Consider the following 14,409-nt stretch of genomic DNA (forward strand, 5'->3'; position numbering starts at 1 on the left):
ACCTCATGAAGGAATAACAGATGTCTATAAGATGATGACCTACTGGAATGTTTGAGTTCAGCTACTTATGCTATTAGTGTTACTGCAAATCTGGATGATAAGCATATAAGTAATTAGCTTACTACGCCTGTTTTCATTCACTGCTTTCTTACGCCATCATTAAGAGAAAAACTATTCATTGCAGAAAAGTGTGTAATCAGAATAATAACTGAAGCCCACCCAAGATCATCCTGCACATGTGTATATAAGGAACAGTTCAAAAGCAATAGCAATGTACATAGTTACAACACTAGGAGAAAGGCTGATCTTCACTATTTTAGGTTAAATCTACTTTGGCGCAGATAGGGGTGAATTATGCTGCCACAAAAGACTTTGGTCACTTACCAAATAGCAACAAATGTCTGGCAGCTAGCCAACCAGCATTTAAAAACAAATTAAAAGAATTTCTGAATGACAACTCCTTCTACTCAGCAAATGAATTTTTGGATTTAAATTACTAGTATAAAAAAGCACAGTTGAGCCATGGCATGTAAAGAAAAATTTGTTGAACTGACACATCTTACACCATTATGAAATATCATACTCATGATCTATGGAACAAGTATTTATGTAATCTTATCCAGGGCCTGAGATGACATCAGTCTTCTTCCTGACAAATACATTGAGGAAGGAAAGGCAGCTACCCTTCTCCACCTCTACAGCAAAGCAAATACTAGGGTGGACTGAATTCAGATGTTCTAAAAAGTGTTCACATTTTCATTGCCGTAGGGACGAACAACAAAAGTATCACCTACATATTAAAAAAAAATCATGCAGCATTCAATGCTGCAGACTCCAGGAAACATTCCTTGAAATCTTCCAAGAGCAGATTAGCAACAATAGGTGACAGGAGGGTCACCATAACAACTTCATCTGTCTATTCACAGAACTGGTCATCAAATAGAAAATAAATTGAAGCCAACACATCTTGAAATAGGTTAGTTAATTGAAGTTAATCGCAACTTTAATCAACTGTAATGCATTAAACAGAGGAACATGAGTGAAGAGATAGACAACATAAAAAAAAATGAAAATATCAGAATCATTCAAATGCAATCTCTCTAATTGACATGAGAAGTCTGCTGAGTTCCTAATGTGATATACACACCAATCTACTAGTGGGCCCAACAGAATAGCAAGGTGTTTTGCTACATAGTATATCAGGCAGAGCACCAGTGTTACTGACAATAGGCCTCAATGGAATCCCTCCCTTTTGGATCTTCAGAAGACTATATAAGCTAAGAGGGACAGCACAATAGGAGTTATGACGGTTTATAATCTCTCACAACAAGGAACATTTCTTCAGTAGCTTTTTAGTCTTCCTCTCAACCCTTTTTGTTGGGTCGGCACCGATAAATGACACACTGAGTCAGGCGTGAACACTGAATATTTTAAATATCATCCTGCTTGTCCAGCACAAACGCAGTAATGCATTTGTCCCCAGAGAAGACAGCAAAATCATGATCCATCCTAAGTGAATGCAAAGCAGAACTCTGAACTGATGTAATTTTTCTTTTGGCCTAACATGCCCCAGTCAACACACAACATGCTTCTCTCCTAAACTTCTCAGCAACATCTGGAGGCAGGGATTGAGTTAGTACTACTTTCTCATCTGTTGGTAATTAATATTCACTTTTGATAAACTCCGAAGCTGATTATTGTAGACTGTGGTCTTGGTCACAGAGCCCTCCAACCATTGAGTGTTTAAATTTCCTTGCACAGCAAACAATAGTTATTCTCTAGAATCATTATGTTACACTTATATTAAGCTAGACATAGGAATAAAATATATTTAATTAACATAATCAAGGAAGCTTTAGCTTACTTCAAATAAGATACTTCCTCTTCAATCTACTACATTAAATGTAATATGGACTTCCCAAAAGAATTGTTCTGTGCTTTATGCTTGCTTATTTATTTGTGGACAAACTTAGTACGTGTTGGAGCTCACACTGTCTGTGATTCATTAGCAACATAACATAAAGTATGAAATATAGTTTTGGTCATTCATTGAATAGTAACATGAAGACGGGTATGTATCAAAAATTTTACCCTACAAAAGTCTGTTCAAAAGAGAATGACTGAATCCGAGTTGAGAGCAGTGGAACTACTTGGATGAATATGAAAATCACACAATAAGAAACATCACAGTGACTTCATCTTCTTCTTTTTTTAAAATGGTTAGTAGTATCAAGCACAGTAACACTACAGCAAATAAATCAGTGCACAGCATCCTTACGCATATTTAAGTGGCAAATGGATGAATGCTCACAGTTACATGCTTAGGTCCACTATTGCTGTATGTAATATTAATAGACAACAATGATGCACCATGTTTTGAAATAGGCATCTGCTGCACCATCACCACTGTTCACATGTAGCAGGACAATGTGACAAAGGGAACAAAGTAGCTTGTATTTATATAACTGAATGTTGTCTGTTCTGTTGGACATATCAGACGACACTTAAAAAAGGGGGAAGAAGAGGAAGGTGTAGGTGAGAAATCATGACTTCCAGCCGCACAGGGCACAGCTGTATTGCAGTGGTGAAAGCTGAAAATTCACACTGGACCGGAAGTTGAACCAGATGGTTCGCTTCCCTAGAATGGTTGCTTTAACCATATCGGCCACTCGGACATGCCTTCGGTCCAACTCAAATTCTTCACTTACCGCATGCTGCATTGTAGTATTCCTCATCCATTGCAACACTACTCGCAAATTCTTGATTCCCAGACAGTTTCAAAAGATATATACATCTATAGTCTGTGAACCACTGTGAAGTGCGTGGCAGAGAGTATGTCCCACTGTACCAGTAATTGGAGCTTTCTCCCATTCTAGTCACATATGAAAGTGTAAATGCTTCTGTGTGTGCTGTAATTAATCTAATCTTATCTTCAAGACCCTTATTGGAGCAATATGCAGGAGGTTGTCATACAATCATCATTTAAAGCTGGTTCTTGAAACTTTGTAAGCAAGCTTTCTCAGGATAGTTTACTTCTGTCTTCTAGAGTCTGTAAGCTCAGTTATTTCAACATCTCGGTGACACTCTCCCACAGGTCAAACAAATCTGTGACCATTTGTGCTGCCCTTCACTGTATATGTTCAATATCCTCTGGTAATCCCGTTTGGTAGTGGTCCCACACACTGTAGTAATATTCTTAACTCATGACTGAGCCTATGTAATCGTTCCACTTCATGTCCCTACTAAGTGTTACACCTCAAGTATTTGTACGAATTTATGTATTATATTCATAGGATACCTTTTATTTCACTTCGCAAAGTGCATAATTTTACATTTTTGAACATTTAAAGCAAGCTGTCAATCACTGCACCACTTCGAAATCTTAAAGTCTGACTGAATATTTGTACAGCGTCACTAAGTCTGGACTTCATTGCAGATAACTGCATCATACATGAAAAGTCTCAGGTTACTATTCAAGCGACCCAACACACTTCCCTGGGGCACACACAAAGTTATTTCTACATCTATCAATGACTCTCCATCCAAGATAACATGCTACATCCTCCCTACCAAGAAATCCTCAATGCAGTCACATATTTTGTCTGACACTCTAAACAACTGTACTTTTGATAATAAGCATAGGTGTGGTACTGAGTCAAATGCTTTTTGGAAACTGAGAAATGCTGCATCTATCTGACTTGAGCCACTGCTTTCGGAATGTCATGTGAGATAAGAGTGAGTTGGGTTTCACATAATCTATGCTCTCGAAATCCATGCTGGCTGGCATGGAGAAGGTCATTCTGGTCAAGATACCACATTATACATGAGCTCAGAATACATTCTAAGATCTAGACCTAGATCTACATAGATACTCTGTAATCCACTGTATAGCACATGGCAGATGGTACCCCTTACCACTACTAGTCATTTCCTTTCCTGCTCCAGTCACAGATAGAATGAGGGAAAAGAACTGTCTGTATGCCTCCATATGAGCCCTCATTTCTTCTATCTTATCTTTGTGGTCCTTATGCGCAATGAAGGTTGGAGGCAGTAGAATTGTTCTGGAGTCAGCTTCAAGTGCTGGTTCTCTAAATTTTTTCAACAACATTCCTTTAAAAAATGTTGTCTTCTCTCCAGAGGTTCCTAATTGAGTTTCTGAAGCATATCTATAACACTTATGTGTTATTTGAACCTAACAGTAACTAATCTAGCACCCCAACCCTGAATTGCTTAACAAATGGGTGTCAAGGATGTTGGATGGTAGTTTTGTGGATCACTTCTCCTACAGGTGTGACATGTCCTTTCTTCCAGTTACTGGGCAAGTTTTTTGTTTGACGGATCTAAGATAGATCATAGTTAACAGAGGGGCTAGCTCAGCTGCAAACTGGGTATAAAATGTGATCGGGATTCCATTGGGCTCTGGGACTTCATTCAGTTTTGATGATTTCAGCTACTTCTCAATGCCCATGACAGTGACAATTTCACTCACCTTTTCCATGGTACAAGAATTAATTTGGGGCAATACTCTTGGGTTTCCTTTTGTAAAGAAAGATTTGAAAACATACACTCCTGGAAATTGAAATAAGAACACCGTGAATTCATTGTCCCAGGAAGGGCAAACTTTATTGACACATTCCTGGGGTCAGATACATCACATGATCACACTGACAGAACCACAGGCACATAGACACAGGCAACAGAGCATGCACAATGTCGGCACTAGTACAGTGTATATCCACCTTTCGCAGCAATGCAGGCTGCTATTCTCCCATGGAGACGATCGTAGAGATGCTGGATGTAGTCCTGTGGAACGGCTTGCCATGCCATTTCCACCTGGCGCCTCAGTTGGACCAGCGTTCGTGCTGGACGTGCAGACCGCGTGAGACGACGCTTCATCCAGTCCCAAACATGCTCAATGGGGGACAGATCCGGAGATCTTGCTGGCCAGGGTAGTTGACTTACACCTTCTAGAGCACGTTGGGTGGCACGGGATACATGCGGACGTGCATTGTCCTGTTGGAACAGCAAGTTCCCTTGCCGGTCTAGGAATGGTAGAACGATGGGTTCGATGACGGTTTGGATGTACCGTGCATTATTCAGTGTCCCCTCGACGATCACCAGTGGTGTACGGCCAGTGTAGGAGATCGCTCCCCACACCATGATGCCGGGTGTTGGCCCTGTGTGCCTCGGTCGTATGCGGTCCTGATTGTGGCGCTCACCTGCACGGCGCCAAACACGCATACGACCATCATTGGCACCAAGGCAGAAGCGACTCTCATCGCTGAAGACGACACGTCTCCATTCGTCCCTCCATTCACTCCTGTCGCGACACCACTGGAGGCGGGCTGCACGATGTTGGGGCGTGAGCGGAAGACGGCCTATCGGTGTGCGGGACCGTAGCCCAGCTTCATGGAGACGGTTGCGAATGGTCCTCGCCGATACCCCAGGAGCAACAGTGTCCCTAATTTGCTGGGAAGTGGCGGTGCGGTCCCCTACGGCACTGCGTAGGATCCTACGGTCTTGGCGTGCATCCGTGCGTCGCTGTGGTCCGGTCCCAGGTCGACGGGCACATGCACCTTCCGCCGACCACTGGCGACAACATCGATGTACTGTGGAGACCTCACGCCCCACGTGTTGAGCAATTTGGCGGTACGTCCACCCGGCCTCCCGCATGCCCACTATACACCCTCGCTCAAAGTCCGTCAACTGCACATACGGTTCACGTCCACGCTGTCGCGGCATGCTACCAGTGTTAAAGACTATGATGGAGCTCCGTATGCCACGGCAAACTGGCTGACACTGACGGCGGCGGTGCACAAATGCTGCGCAGCTAGCGCCATTCGACGGCCAACACCGCGGTTCCTGGTGTGTCTGCTGTGCCGTGCGTGTGATCATTGCTTGTACAGCCCTCTCGCAGTGTCCAGAGCAAGTATGGTGGGTCTGACACACTGGTGTCAATGTGTTCTTTTTTCCATTTCCAGGAGTGTAGTTACACATTTCTGCTTTTGCTTTGCAACTATCAACTTCAGTTCCAGTCTCATCCGTGAGTGACTGGTCACTAACTTTGATGCCACTAACAATCTTCACATATGATCAGAATTTCTTTGGGTTTTGTAAAATAATTTGACTGTATTCTGCTATGGTAGTCATTGAAGGCTTCACACATTGTTCTCTTGACTGCCAAAAGTGTTTCATTAAGCCCCTTTCTGTCTATAGCCCTGTGCTTTGATTATACCAATTGTGAAGTAGTCTGTTTCTTTAGAAATTTGTTTACAGTGCCTGTATATCATGGAGGATCTCTTCCATTATGAACGTTCCTGCTGGGTACATATCTATCAAGAGCATGGGCAACTATTCTTTAAAACTCAAGCCTTACTTCCTCTATTTATTTTTATTTATTTACACGTCAAGTTCTGTAGGACCAAATTGAAGAGCAAATCTCCAAGGTTATGGAATGTGTCAGTACATGAAATTACAACATAAAAGTAATAACAGATAAAAATGAAATGTTTATGAACCTGAAAAAAGTCAAGCCATAAATTTAAGTAAATGCAATCAACAAGTACAACAAGAATCAGCTTAATTTTTCAAGGAACTCCTCAACAGAATAGAAGGAGTGCTGAATTGCTTAACAAATGGATGTCAAGGATGTTGGATGGTAGTTTTGTGGATCACTTCTGCTACAGGTGTGAAATGTGCTTTCTTCCAGTTACTGGGCACGTTTTTTGTTTGATGGATCTATGATTTTTTGAGAGGCCAATGTCAAAGTACCCAGGCTCATGAACAGGGGCCGACAAGAGGTTCATGAACTTACACTGCTTATATAATACCATACGACATAAGCAAATGAAAATAAGCAAAGTAGACTAATTTTCATGTCGAACGATCATTCACTTCAGATACCGTTCGAACAGTAAAAATGACAGCATTAAGTCTTTGAACAAGATCCTGAATGTGGGCTTTCCACAACAGCTTACTATCTATCTGCACACCTAGAACTTTGAACTGTTCAGTTTCACTAATCATATGCCCATTCTGTGGAATTAAAAAGTCAGGTTTTGTTGAATTGTGTGTTAGAAACAGTAAAAATTGAGTCTTACTGTCATTTAGCATTAGTTTACTTTCTACAAGCCATGTACTTATGTCTTCAACTGCACTATTTGAAACTGAGCCAATGTTGCACACAACATCCTTTACGGGCGTTATATATCCAGCACAGAGAAAAGAGAGAATATAGCATTTTCAGTTGTTAAATGACTTCTGAAGCCGAACTGTACATTTGATAGTAAATCACGTGATATAAAATGATCAACTATCCTAACATGCACAGCCTTTTCAATAACTTTAGCAAACACTGTTGGCATAGAAATAGGTCTAAAATTTAAAATAATTGAAAAGCCACAATCGCTTCAATTGTTTATTAGATGACCGGTTTTAGCACACTTAAGGTGGCATCATCAGATCTGTGAAGGTATAACATAACAGGTTTGAGGGAGGGCTTGCACGAGTTAACTATATACATTAAAATTATTACAGAACCACATACCTGAAACGTGGATTAACATTTATAAAACCATATGGACATCATGGCACATGAGGCATTGTAATACAATTTACAATACCTAAGACCATGGTGCCTAGACATGTAACGCCCAGCATACAGGTTTTTATCGCTCGTCACATTGTACCTAACTCATGTTACGAACAGCTTTCTATGTGCATATTCCTGACGTCCTTATATGAATAAAGGTAAATTATAATATGTAGTTTTGTAAGGTGCTAATGGATAATGTCTGTGCCTCAGATGCTTTTACTTTGTAACTGACGTACTTTATAGTGATTGTAGTATGTACAGGAAATGCATGCGCAAATGTGGGCTTTGCATGGGTATGTAACAAGCAGTTATATTAAACTTGTGTTTTAGTAGTAATGAGTGGTTATATCATGGGACTGTGTATGTGCTGCTTGGACAGCGCTATCTGGTGGCTGGTTGTGAACCGCTAGAATCACAGCAGGTAAGCCTATGCAGAATAGGGCAGTGATGATGCCGACGGGTGTTAGGCAAGCAGTGGTAGTTTCATCTGGTGACTTCAGTTTTATATCTTATGGAAAGAACGACCATGAGAGCAGTTTTTTATTATTTTTTATTGATTGTGACAATGATTTTATGAATGCCTCATATGCCATAATGTCCGTATGGATTTATAAAGGTTAATCCACGTTTCAGTCATGTGGTTCTGTAATAATTGTGATGTATATAGTTAACGCATGTAACTCCTCCCTCAAACCTGTTATGTTATACCTTCACAGATCTGATGATGGCACCTTCAGAGTGCTAAAACCGGTCATCTAATAAACAATTGAAGCGATTGTGGCTTTTCAATTATTTTAAAAACAGAGTGATCGCCCCACGACACACCATGTGTTCACTGCAAAAGGTCTAAAATTGTCTATATGATCCCTTTCTCCCTTTTTATAAAGCAGCTTTACTGCTGAATACTTTTATCATTCAGGAATCTAACCATTTCTGAAGGAAAAATTACAAATGTGGCTAAAGACAGGGCAAACATGTGCAGCACAGTACTTTAATATTCTGCTAGGCACTCCATCCTATCCATGAGAGTCCTCAGTCTGTAAGGATTTAATTATTGACTCAATCTCCCCCTTGTCTGTATCACAGAGGAGTATTTCAGACATCAATCTTGGAAAGGCATTTGCAAGAGTGTTATTTGATTCCCTGTAGAAACTAAATTTTTATTTAATTCACCAGCAATGCTCAGAAAATAATTGTTAAATACTGTACATATATCTGATTGATCAGCAACAGAAATATTTTTACCACGAACTGACTTTATATCATTGACCTTGTGCTGCTGACCAGACTCTTCATTCACAACTGACCATATGGTTTTAATTTTATCCTGTGAATTAGCTACTCTATTTGCATACCACATACTCTTTGCCCTCCTAATAACATTTTTGAGCACCTTACAGTACTGTTTGTAAAGGGGTAACTGTAGCTTGATTGTGACTACTTCTAACATTTCGATATAATCCCCGTTTTGTTCTACATGAGATCCTTATTCCACTAGTCAGCCACCTGGGCTGACTTTTGCTGGTAGTATCCCATTTCGAATATTCTAATGGAAAGCAACTCTCAAAGAGCATGAGGAATGTGTTAATGACAGCATTATATTTGTCATCTACTATAAACATCCTGCCACTCTTCTTCCTTGATGAGGTTTGAAAAACTCTCTGTTGCTGTTGGATGAACTTTCCTATATAGTTTGTAATTATATGTGACATTTGTTTGAGTACAAAAGCTTTTTAGCATTAAAATTTGTGCATCATGGCCTAAAAGGCAAGAAGCTAAGTAGCTGACTCGCAGTCAGCTACTTAGGTAGCTGCCTCTGATGTGTACTGCACACCTGATTTATTTAGGGGAAATCTAGAGTTGTCAACCCTATGGCGCAATTCTCGGAAGTCATAGCCTAGCTTGTCACAGAACTCTACGAGTCTCTGGTCCAAGCCTTCTGCCTGATTAAGAATCCGGGGACCAGAATGTGTCCTGGGGCAATGTCACAAATCGTGAGCTTTGCTAAAACTCTGTTAGCAAGGCTTGTATTCTCAATTCTCTCTGCCAGTCACTAGAATGATCCAAGTATCATCTTGGGACCAAGACAACAAGCATCATTTGTTCCATTGTGCACCACAACTGTACTGGTTGCACTATGCTCCCTCAGTGGCTGCCAGAGCAGCCTTTTCAACATGTTAAGTGGAGCCTCCAGGCATACAAATGAAGTGTACCTGATGTTTCTACCCATTCTTTGCTGCCGTTTTCCTAAGGGGTACCGTTATTCACCATATGTCTGAACTGTCAATGATTAATAGATCACTACCCTTTCGTATTTATCTCCTCTTGACATGGGACAAAGCAAGTTTCCTCAAAAATATGAAATGAGTCCCAGTGGCTTGGTTTCAGTTTGAGTGAAAGACAGCACTTTGAACTTGTTTGTTAAAGGGACTGGTATAGCACACTGAGTCCTTGGTCCTTATCACCCTGTACGAGATGCCTAGACTCAACACTGACACGCCACTAACAGTCAAGTGGATGGCAGCTTCCACAGGAGAGGATAGTACTTGAGGTATATTTGATACCTCTGGCACACAACTCTTGGTATCCTCCCAACACACCCATTCGCAAAACTTACAATCACTCAACAGTAACCATGGCAATTTCCAGCTGCTTATGAACAGCAGCCAACTCATGCTCAGCCTAAGAATAGCAAACACAGTGTGGCTGCATTATGCTGGTGAAATATTTTATAGACCAGTAAACAATCTACGCCTGGTGTAGCATTTTACAGAATAGTAAACAAATAACTTTATATTAAGCTTGCTGAGTCTCTTAATATATGAGCCTGATAAGGAACAAATATTATCAGCAAATATTTGTGCATCTGCATTGAAACGTATTTAATAGAGCCATCACACTCAATTATATTAATGTACTGAGGGTTTTCTGTTCTGTTGGACATCTCCACAATAGATTTATGACATATGTTTTGGTTTGGATGCACAAATATCATTCGAATCATCATGGGACTCGAGAATCTGTGAGCAGGTGGTGCAGGATGAGGGATGCTGGCATGCAGCGTGCATAAGTTGAGGCTCAAGTCCAGGTGGCCAAGAAGGTTGCGGCAACCATTCTAGAGAAGCAGAACATCTGGGTTCAAATCCTGGCCTGGCACCTCAAATTTTTCCATTGCAATGCTACAGTTCCCTGTGTGGCTGAAAGCCATAATTTCCCACCTGTCCCTTTTCTTCCCTCTTCCTCTCTTTCAGAAAAATGTCGTTTGTTCAGGAACTACTAGGGGGATGAGTGTGATGAGGTTGTAGTTCAATGGCTGAATACTCAATTCAGAAAAAAAGTTATCATTACCAACTTACTGTCCCCTCCCCCTACATTTTTCATAGTTTATATTTAGCAAATGTATGTCATATACATTATAACACCTATGAGAGGTTTTCCCTTTATCTCTTAAAGCTGTTTCTGAATTTACCTTGCAGTTTCATTAATTTGCAATTAAAAGTGTGTTGAATATCAAGTAAACACAGCCCTCAGGCTATGCTACATGCAAATCTTTATTTTGCATTCAAATGTGTTAGAATTACTAACTCAAATCAATCAAACCACCACATTAAAGCCTACCTAGATCTCAGGCTATCGCACAGCTCAGTGTGTCACCACAAATAAAATTGAGAGGGGAGGGTGAGTGGACACACTATCACATTAAAACCAAATGCTGATCAAAAAGTGACAATTTCTAATCTGCGTGCTGCACCTGCACTCAAGCATCTGGCAGTTCGAGAAACACAAATAAAAATCAAGCCTCACGTTCAGTAAATGTGCAGGAAGTGGCTATGACTGAACAACAATTCAACGCACCACACTGCATGACTCCACAACCAATTGTTTTTTTAACAATTTCCAGAGCCTCTACAGACATTGCTTCAAAAATTCAAGAATCAACTTTTTGAAGGAAATGTAATTTCCCTGAACATTGCAGGTTTTTTCCAGACAAATTATCAGCTTGCTAGGGCCTATGTATATCAGGGAGCGAAGGCTAAATAATTATTGTTTGCTTTAACACCTAAACATGTTTCACCACAGTTTTGGCACCCCCAGTGGTTTTTTCTTTTCTTTTACATTGTGTGCCATATGGCCGAAAATAGCCACAAGTCTAAATTAGTACGCCATGTCATCATTGTAGTGTTTGGATGGATCTGCGCTATAACAGGTTTGTTTTTTTGTGCCACACGTGTTTCTGTTGTGTAGTTGACTGACGATTTTTCCCGCTCACTTGTGCTATTGCTGTGGTTTGGGGACACGTTTTACAGCACAATTTTTCGTTTTATTAGTATGGTACAGTTACTTAATAGGATGCTCTGGGGCACTGTAAAATAAAATATACCTGCACATAAATGACATGTTTCAATCATACAGTCCTGAAGTGGCCATTATTTTACGCGCAATAGTACGTACAATGAGGGATCTCTCTTTTTTCATTTTATTAAAATACAGGGCGATTTGTATTTTGATAAGATGTTTGGCATAAATGGATAAGGAACTCGTCAATACGGTCTTTACCAATATCTCAAGAGTACTGTGGGTCATATCAGTAAGTAACTTTGGCCAACATAAATAATAATTTTAAGCTACCTGTTACAATTACGTACAGCGATCTCTCCACCTAGAATGAAATTCTTTGTTCCTGCATGCATACAAAATTTAATTAACATCGAATCATGGGCCATTAATTCAAGTGATCGCACAAAATATTTAAAGTTACGGTTCTGCAACATACGCTAACTTTTATTTCAAAATAGGTACCGGTACCTGGACGTCCGGTTAGTAACACGTGTTTTATTTCGTCGCCGACAAACGATGTCATCTTTTGATTTACGTACAACACGACTTCTATAATTTGTAAAGGACAGTTTCACAACAAATACTACCAGTATTCGCAGCACTTTCAGAACAACTAGTTGTCTGTGGACAAACTGAACATGGCAGCTTCAGTTAACCTCAGAATCCACTTCTTTATTGTCTATGAAATCAACTAATCTATAAATTTGAGTGAAACATTTCTCCGTATGGGATGAATTACGAAGTTTATGTTCTACAAAACTCTGAGATGGGTGGCTAAGTTAGAGCTATCATGCAAAGCAGCGGTAGTATTGATCGTCTGCTTCAGCAGACGACGTCTTATACAACTTCCATATTTATTTGGAACTGGCACCAAATGGTCGCCACAAAAACTTGTGCCAACAAACTAGTAGTTGGAAACATCCACCAATTTATATATTGAGCTATTTATTGGCTTGACAAAGGCTAAAAATAAGTGAGACAGGTGATTCTTATGGGCTTCTTTACCAAATAAATACGCTATTTTCATTCATAAACATTAAACTATGTTATTGCTATGAATGAATCTATATGAATGTTGTAGGAAAGTTCTTGTAGAATGTAAATACTTTAGGATTAAGGGCCACCACTCACCGAAAAGAAGAAATGCCGTGTTGTCGGTAGCAACACACAAAAGGAAGAAAACTTGCTATCTTTCTGAGTTATCCTTTGATGAGCTAGAGTAAAGCACACACACACACACACACACACACACACACACACGTACGCACGCCAATCCTCCTACACGGTGCCAGCTAGACTATCAGTGCCAGTGCTACTTTGAGGCAGGTGGAAGGGTTGCAGTGGGGCTAGTGATGTGTGGAGGGAAAGGAAGGAGGGATGCAGGGAGAGGGACTGTGGGTGTGTAGCTAGTGGCTCGGAGGGAGGCGGCCGGTTTTCCATCTAAGAATGGATGATTGTGGTTTATGGGCTGTCACAATTGTAGCCGCTGGTGGGAATTGGCACCTGTTGAGTTCTACACGGGAACATGAACTGAGAGGGGGTGACAAAACGTAGGAAGGGGAAACTGCACAGTTTAGAAAAGTTGACGGTAGAGGAAAGGATCTAGATGGGTTGGGTTGTGAAGCAGCCACTGAAACTGAGCATGTTGTGCTCAGCTGTAAGTTGTGCCATTGCGTGTTCAACTTTGTTCTTGACAACAGGTTGGAGATAGCCCTTCATCCTCGTGGACAGCTGGTTGGTAGTCGCACCAACATAAAAGGCCATGCAGCGTTTGCAGGAGAGCTGGTGTATGACATGGCTGCTTTCACAGATGGCCCAGCCTCTGTCAGGGTAGGAGAAGCCTGAGACGGGACTGGAGTAGGAGGTGCTGTGTGGATGGATTGGGTAGGTTTTGCACTTTGGTCTGCTGCAGAGGTATGATCCCTGTGGCAAGAGGTTGGATATGGGAGTGGCATAGGGATGGACTAGGATGTTGTGTAGGTTGGGTGGGTGATGGAACACCATTTTAGGAGGAGTGGGAAATGTCTTGGGTAGGATGTCTCTCATTTCAGGGCAGGATGAGAGATAATTAAAACCCTGGTGAAGGATATCGTTCAGCTGATCCAGTCCTGCATTATATTGGGTGATGAGGTGGGCAGCTCTGTAAATGATTCTTGAAAGTGGTTGAAGATGGTGTTGTGTGAGGATATGGCTTGGGAAATCTATTTGTGGACTAGATTTTTGCCTGTCTGTGAAGGTCTTCATGTGGCCTTTAGCATACTGGGCAAGGGAGTTCTTCTCACTAAACTTATGTCACCCACTGGTGGCTAGACTGTATGGGAGGGATTTTATGGTGTGGAAGGGATGAAAGTTGTCGAAATGCAGGTACTGTTGGTGGTTAGTAGGTTTAATGAGTACAGATGTGTGATGGAGCCATCAGAGAGGTGGAGGTCAATATGCAGGAAAGTAGTACATTGTGTAGAGGAGAACAAGGCGAA

The 14,409-nt window shown here is 41.0% G+C and overlaps 1 protein-coding gene across 1 annotated transcript in view; it reads right to left on the reverse strand.

The window, feature by feature from the left end:
* The window catches only part of LOC124795160 (cancer-related nucleoside-triphosphatase homolog), a 77,018-nt gene extending 64,415 nt beyond the window's left edge, over positions 1-12,603 (reverse strand). The window contains exon 1 of the mRNA XM_047259048.1: positions 12,401-12,603. Within this exon, the coding sequence (XP_047115004.1) occupies positions 12,401-12,455 (55 nt within the window). The 5' untranslated portion in view covers positions 12,456-12,603. The remainder of the gene's footprint in view (positions 1-12,400) is intronic.
* Between the last annotated feature and the right edge of the window lie 1,806 nt (positions 12,604-14,409).

This window comes from Schistocerca piceifrons, chromosome 4 (genome assembly GCF_021461385.2).
Source record: "Schistocerca piceifrons isolate TAMUIC-IGC-003096 chromosome 4, iqSchPice1.1, whole genome shotgun sequence".
Lineage (NCBI taxonomy): Eukaryota > Metazoa > Arthropoda > Insecta > Orthoptera > Acrididae > Schistocerca > Schistocerca piceifrons.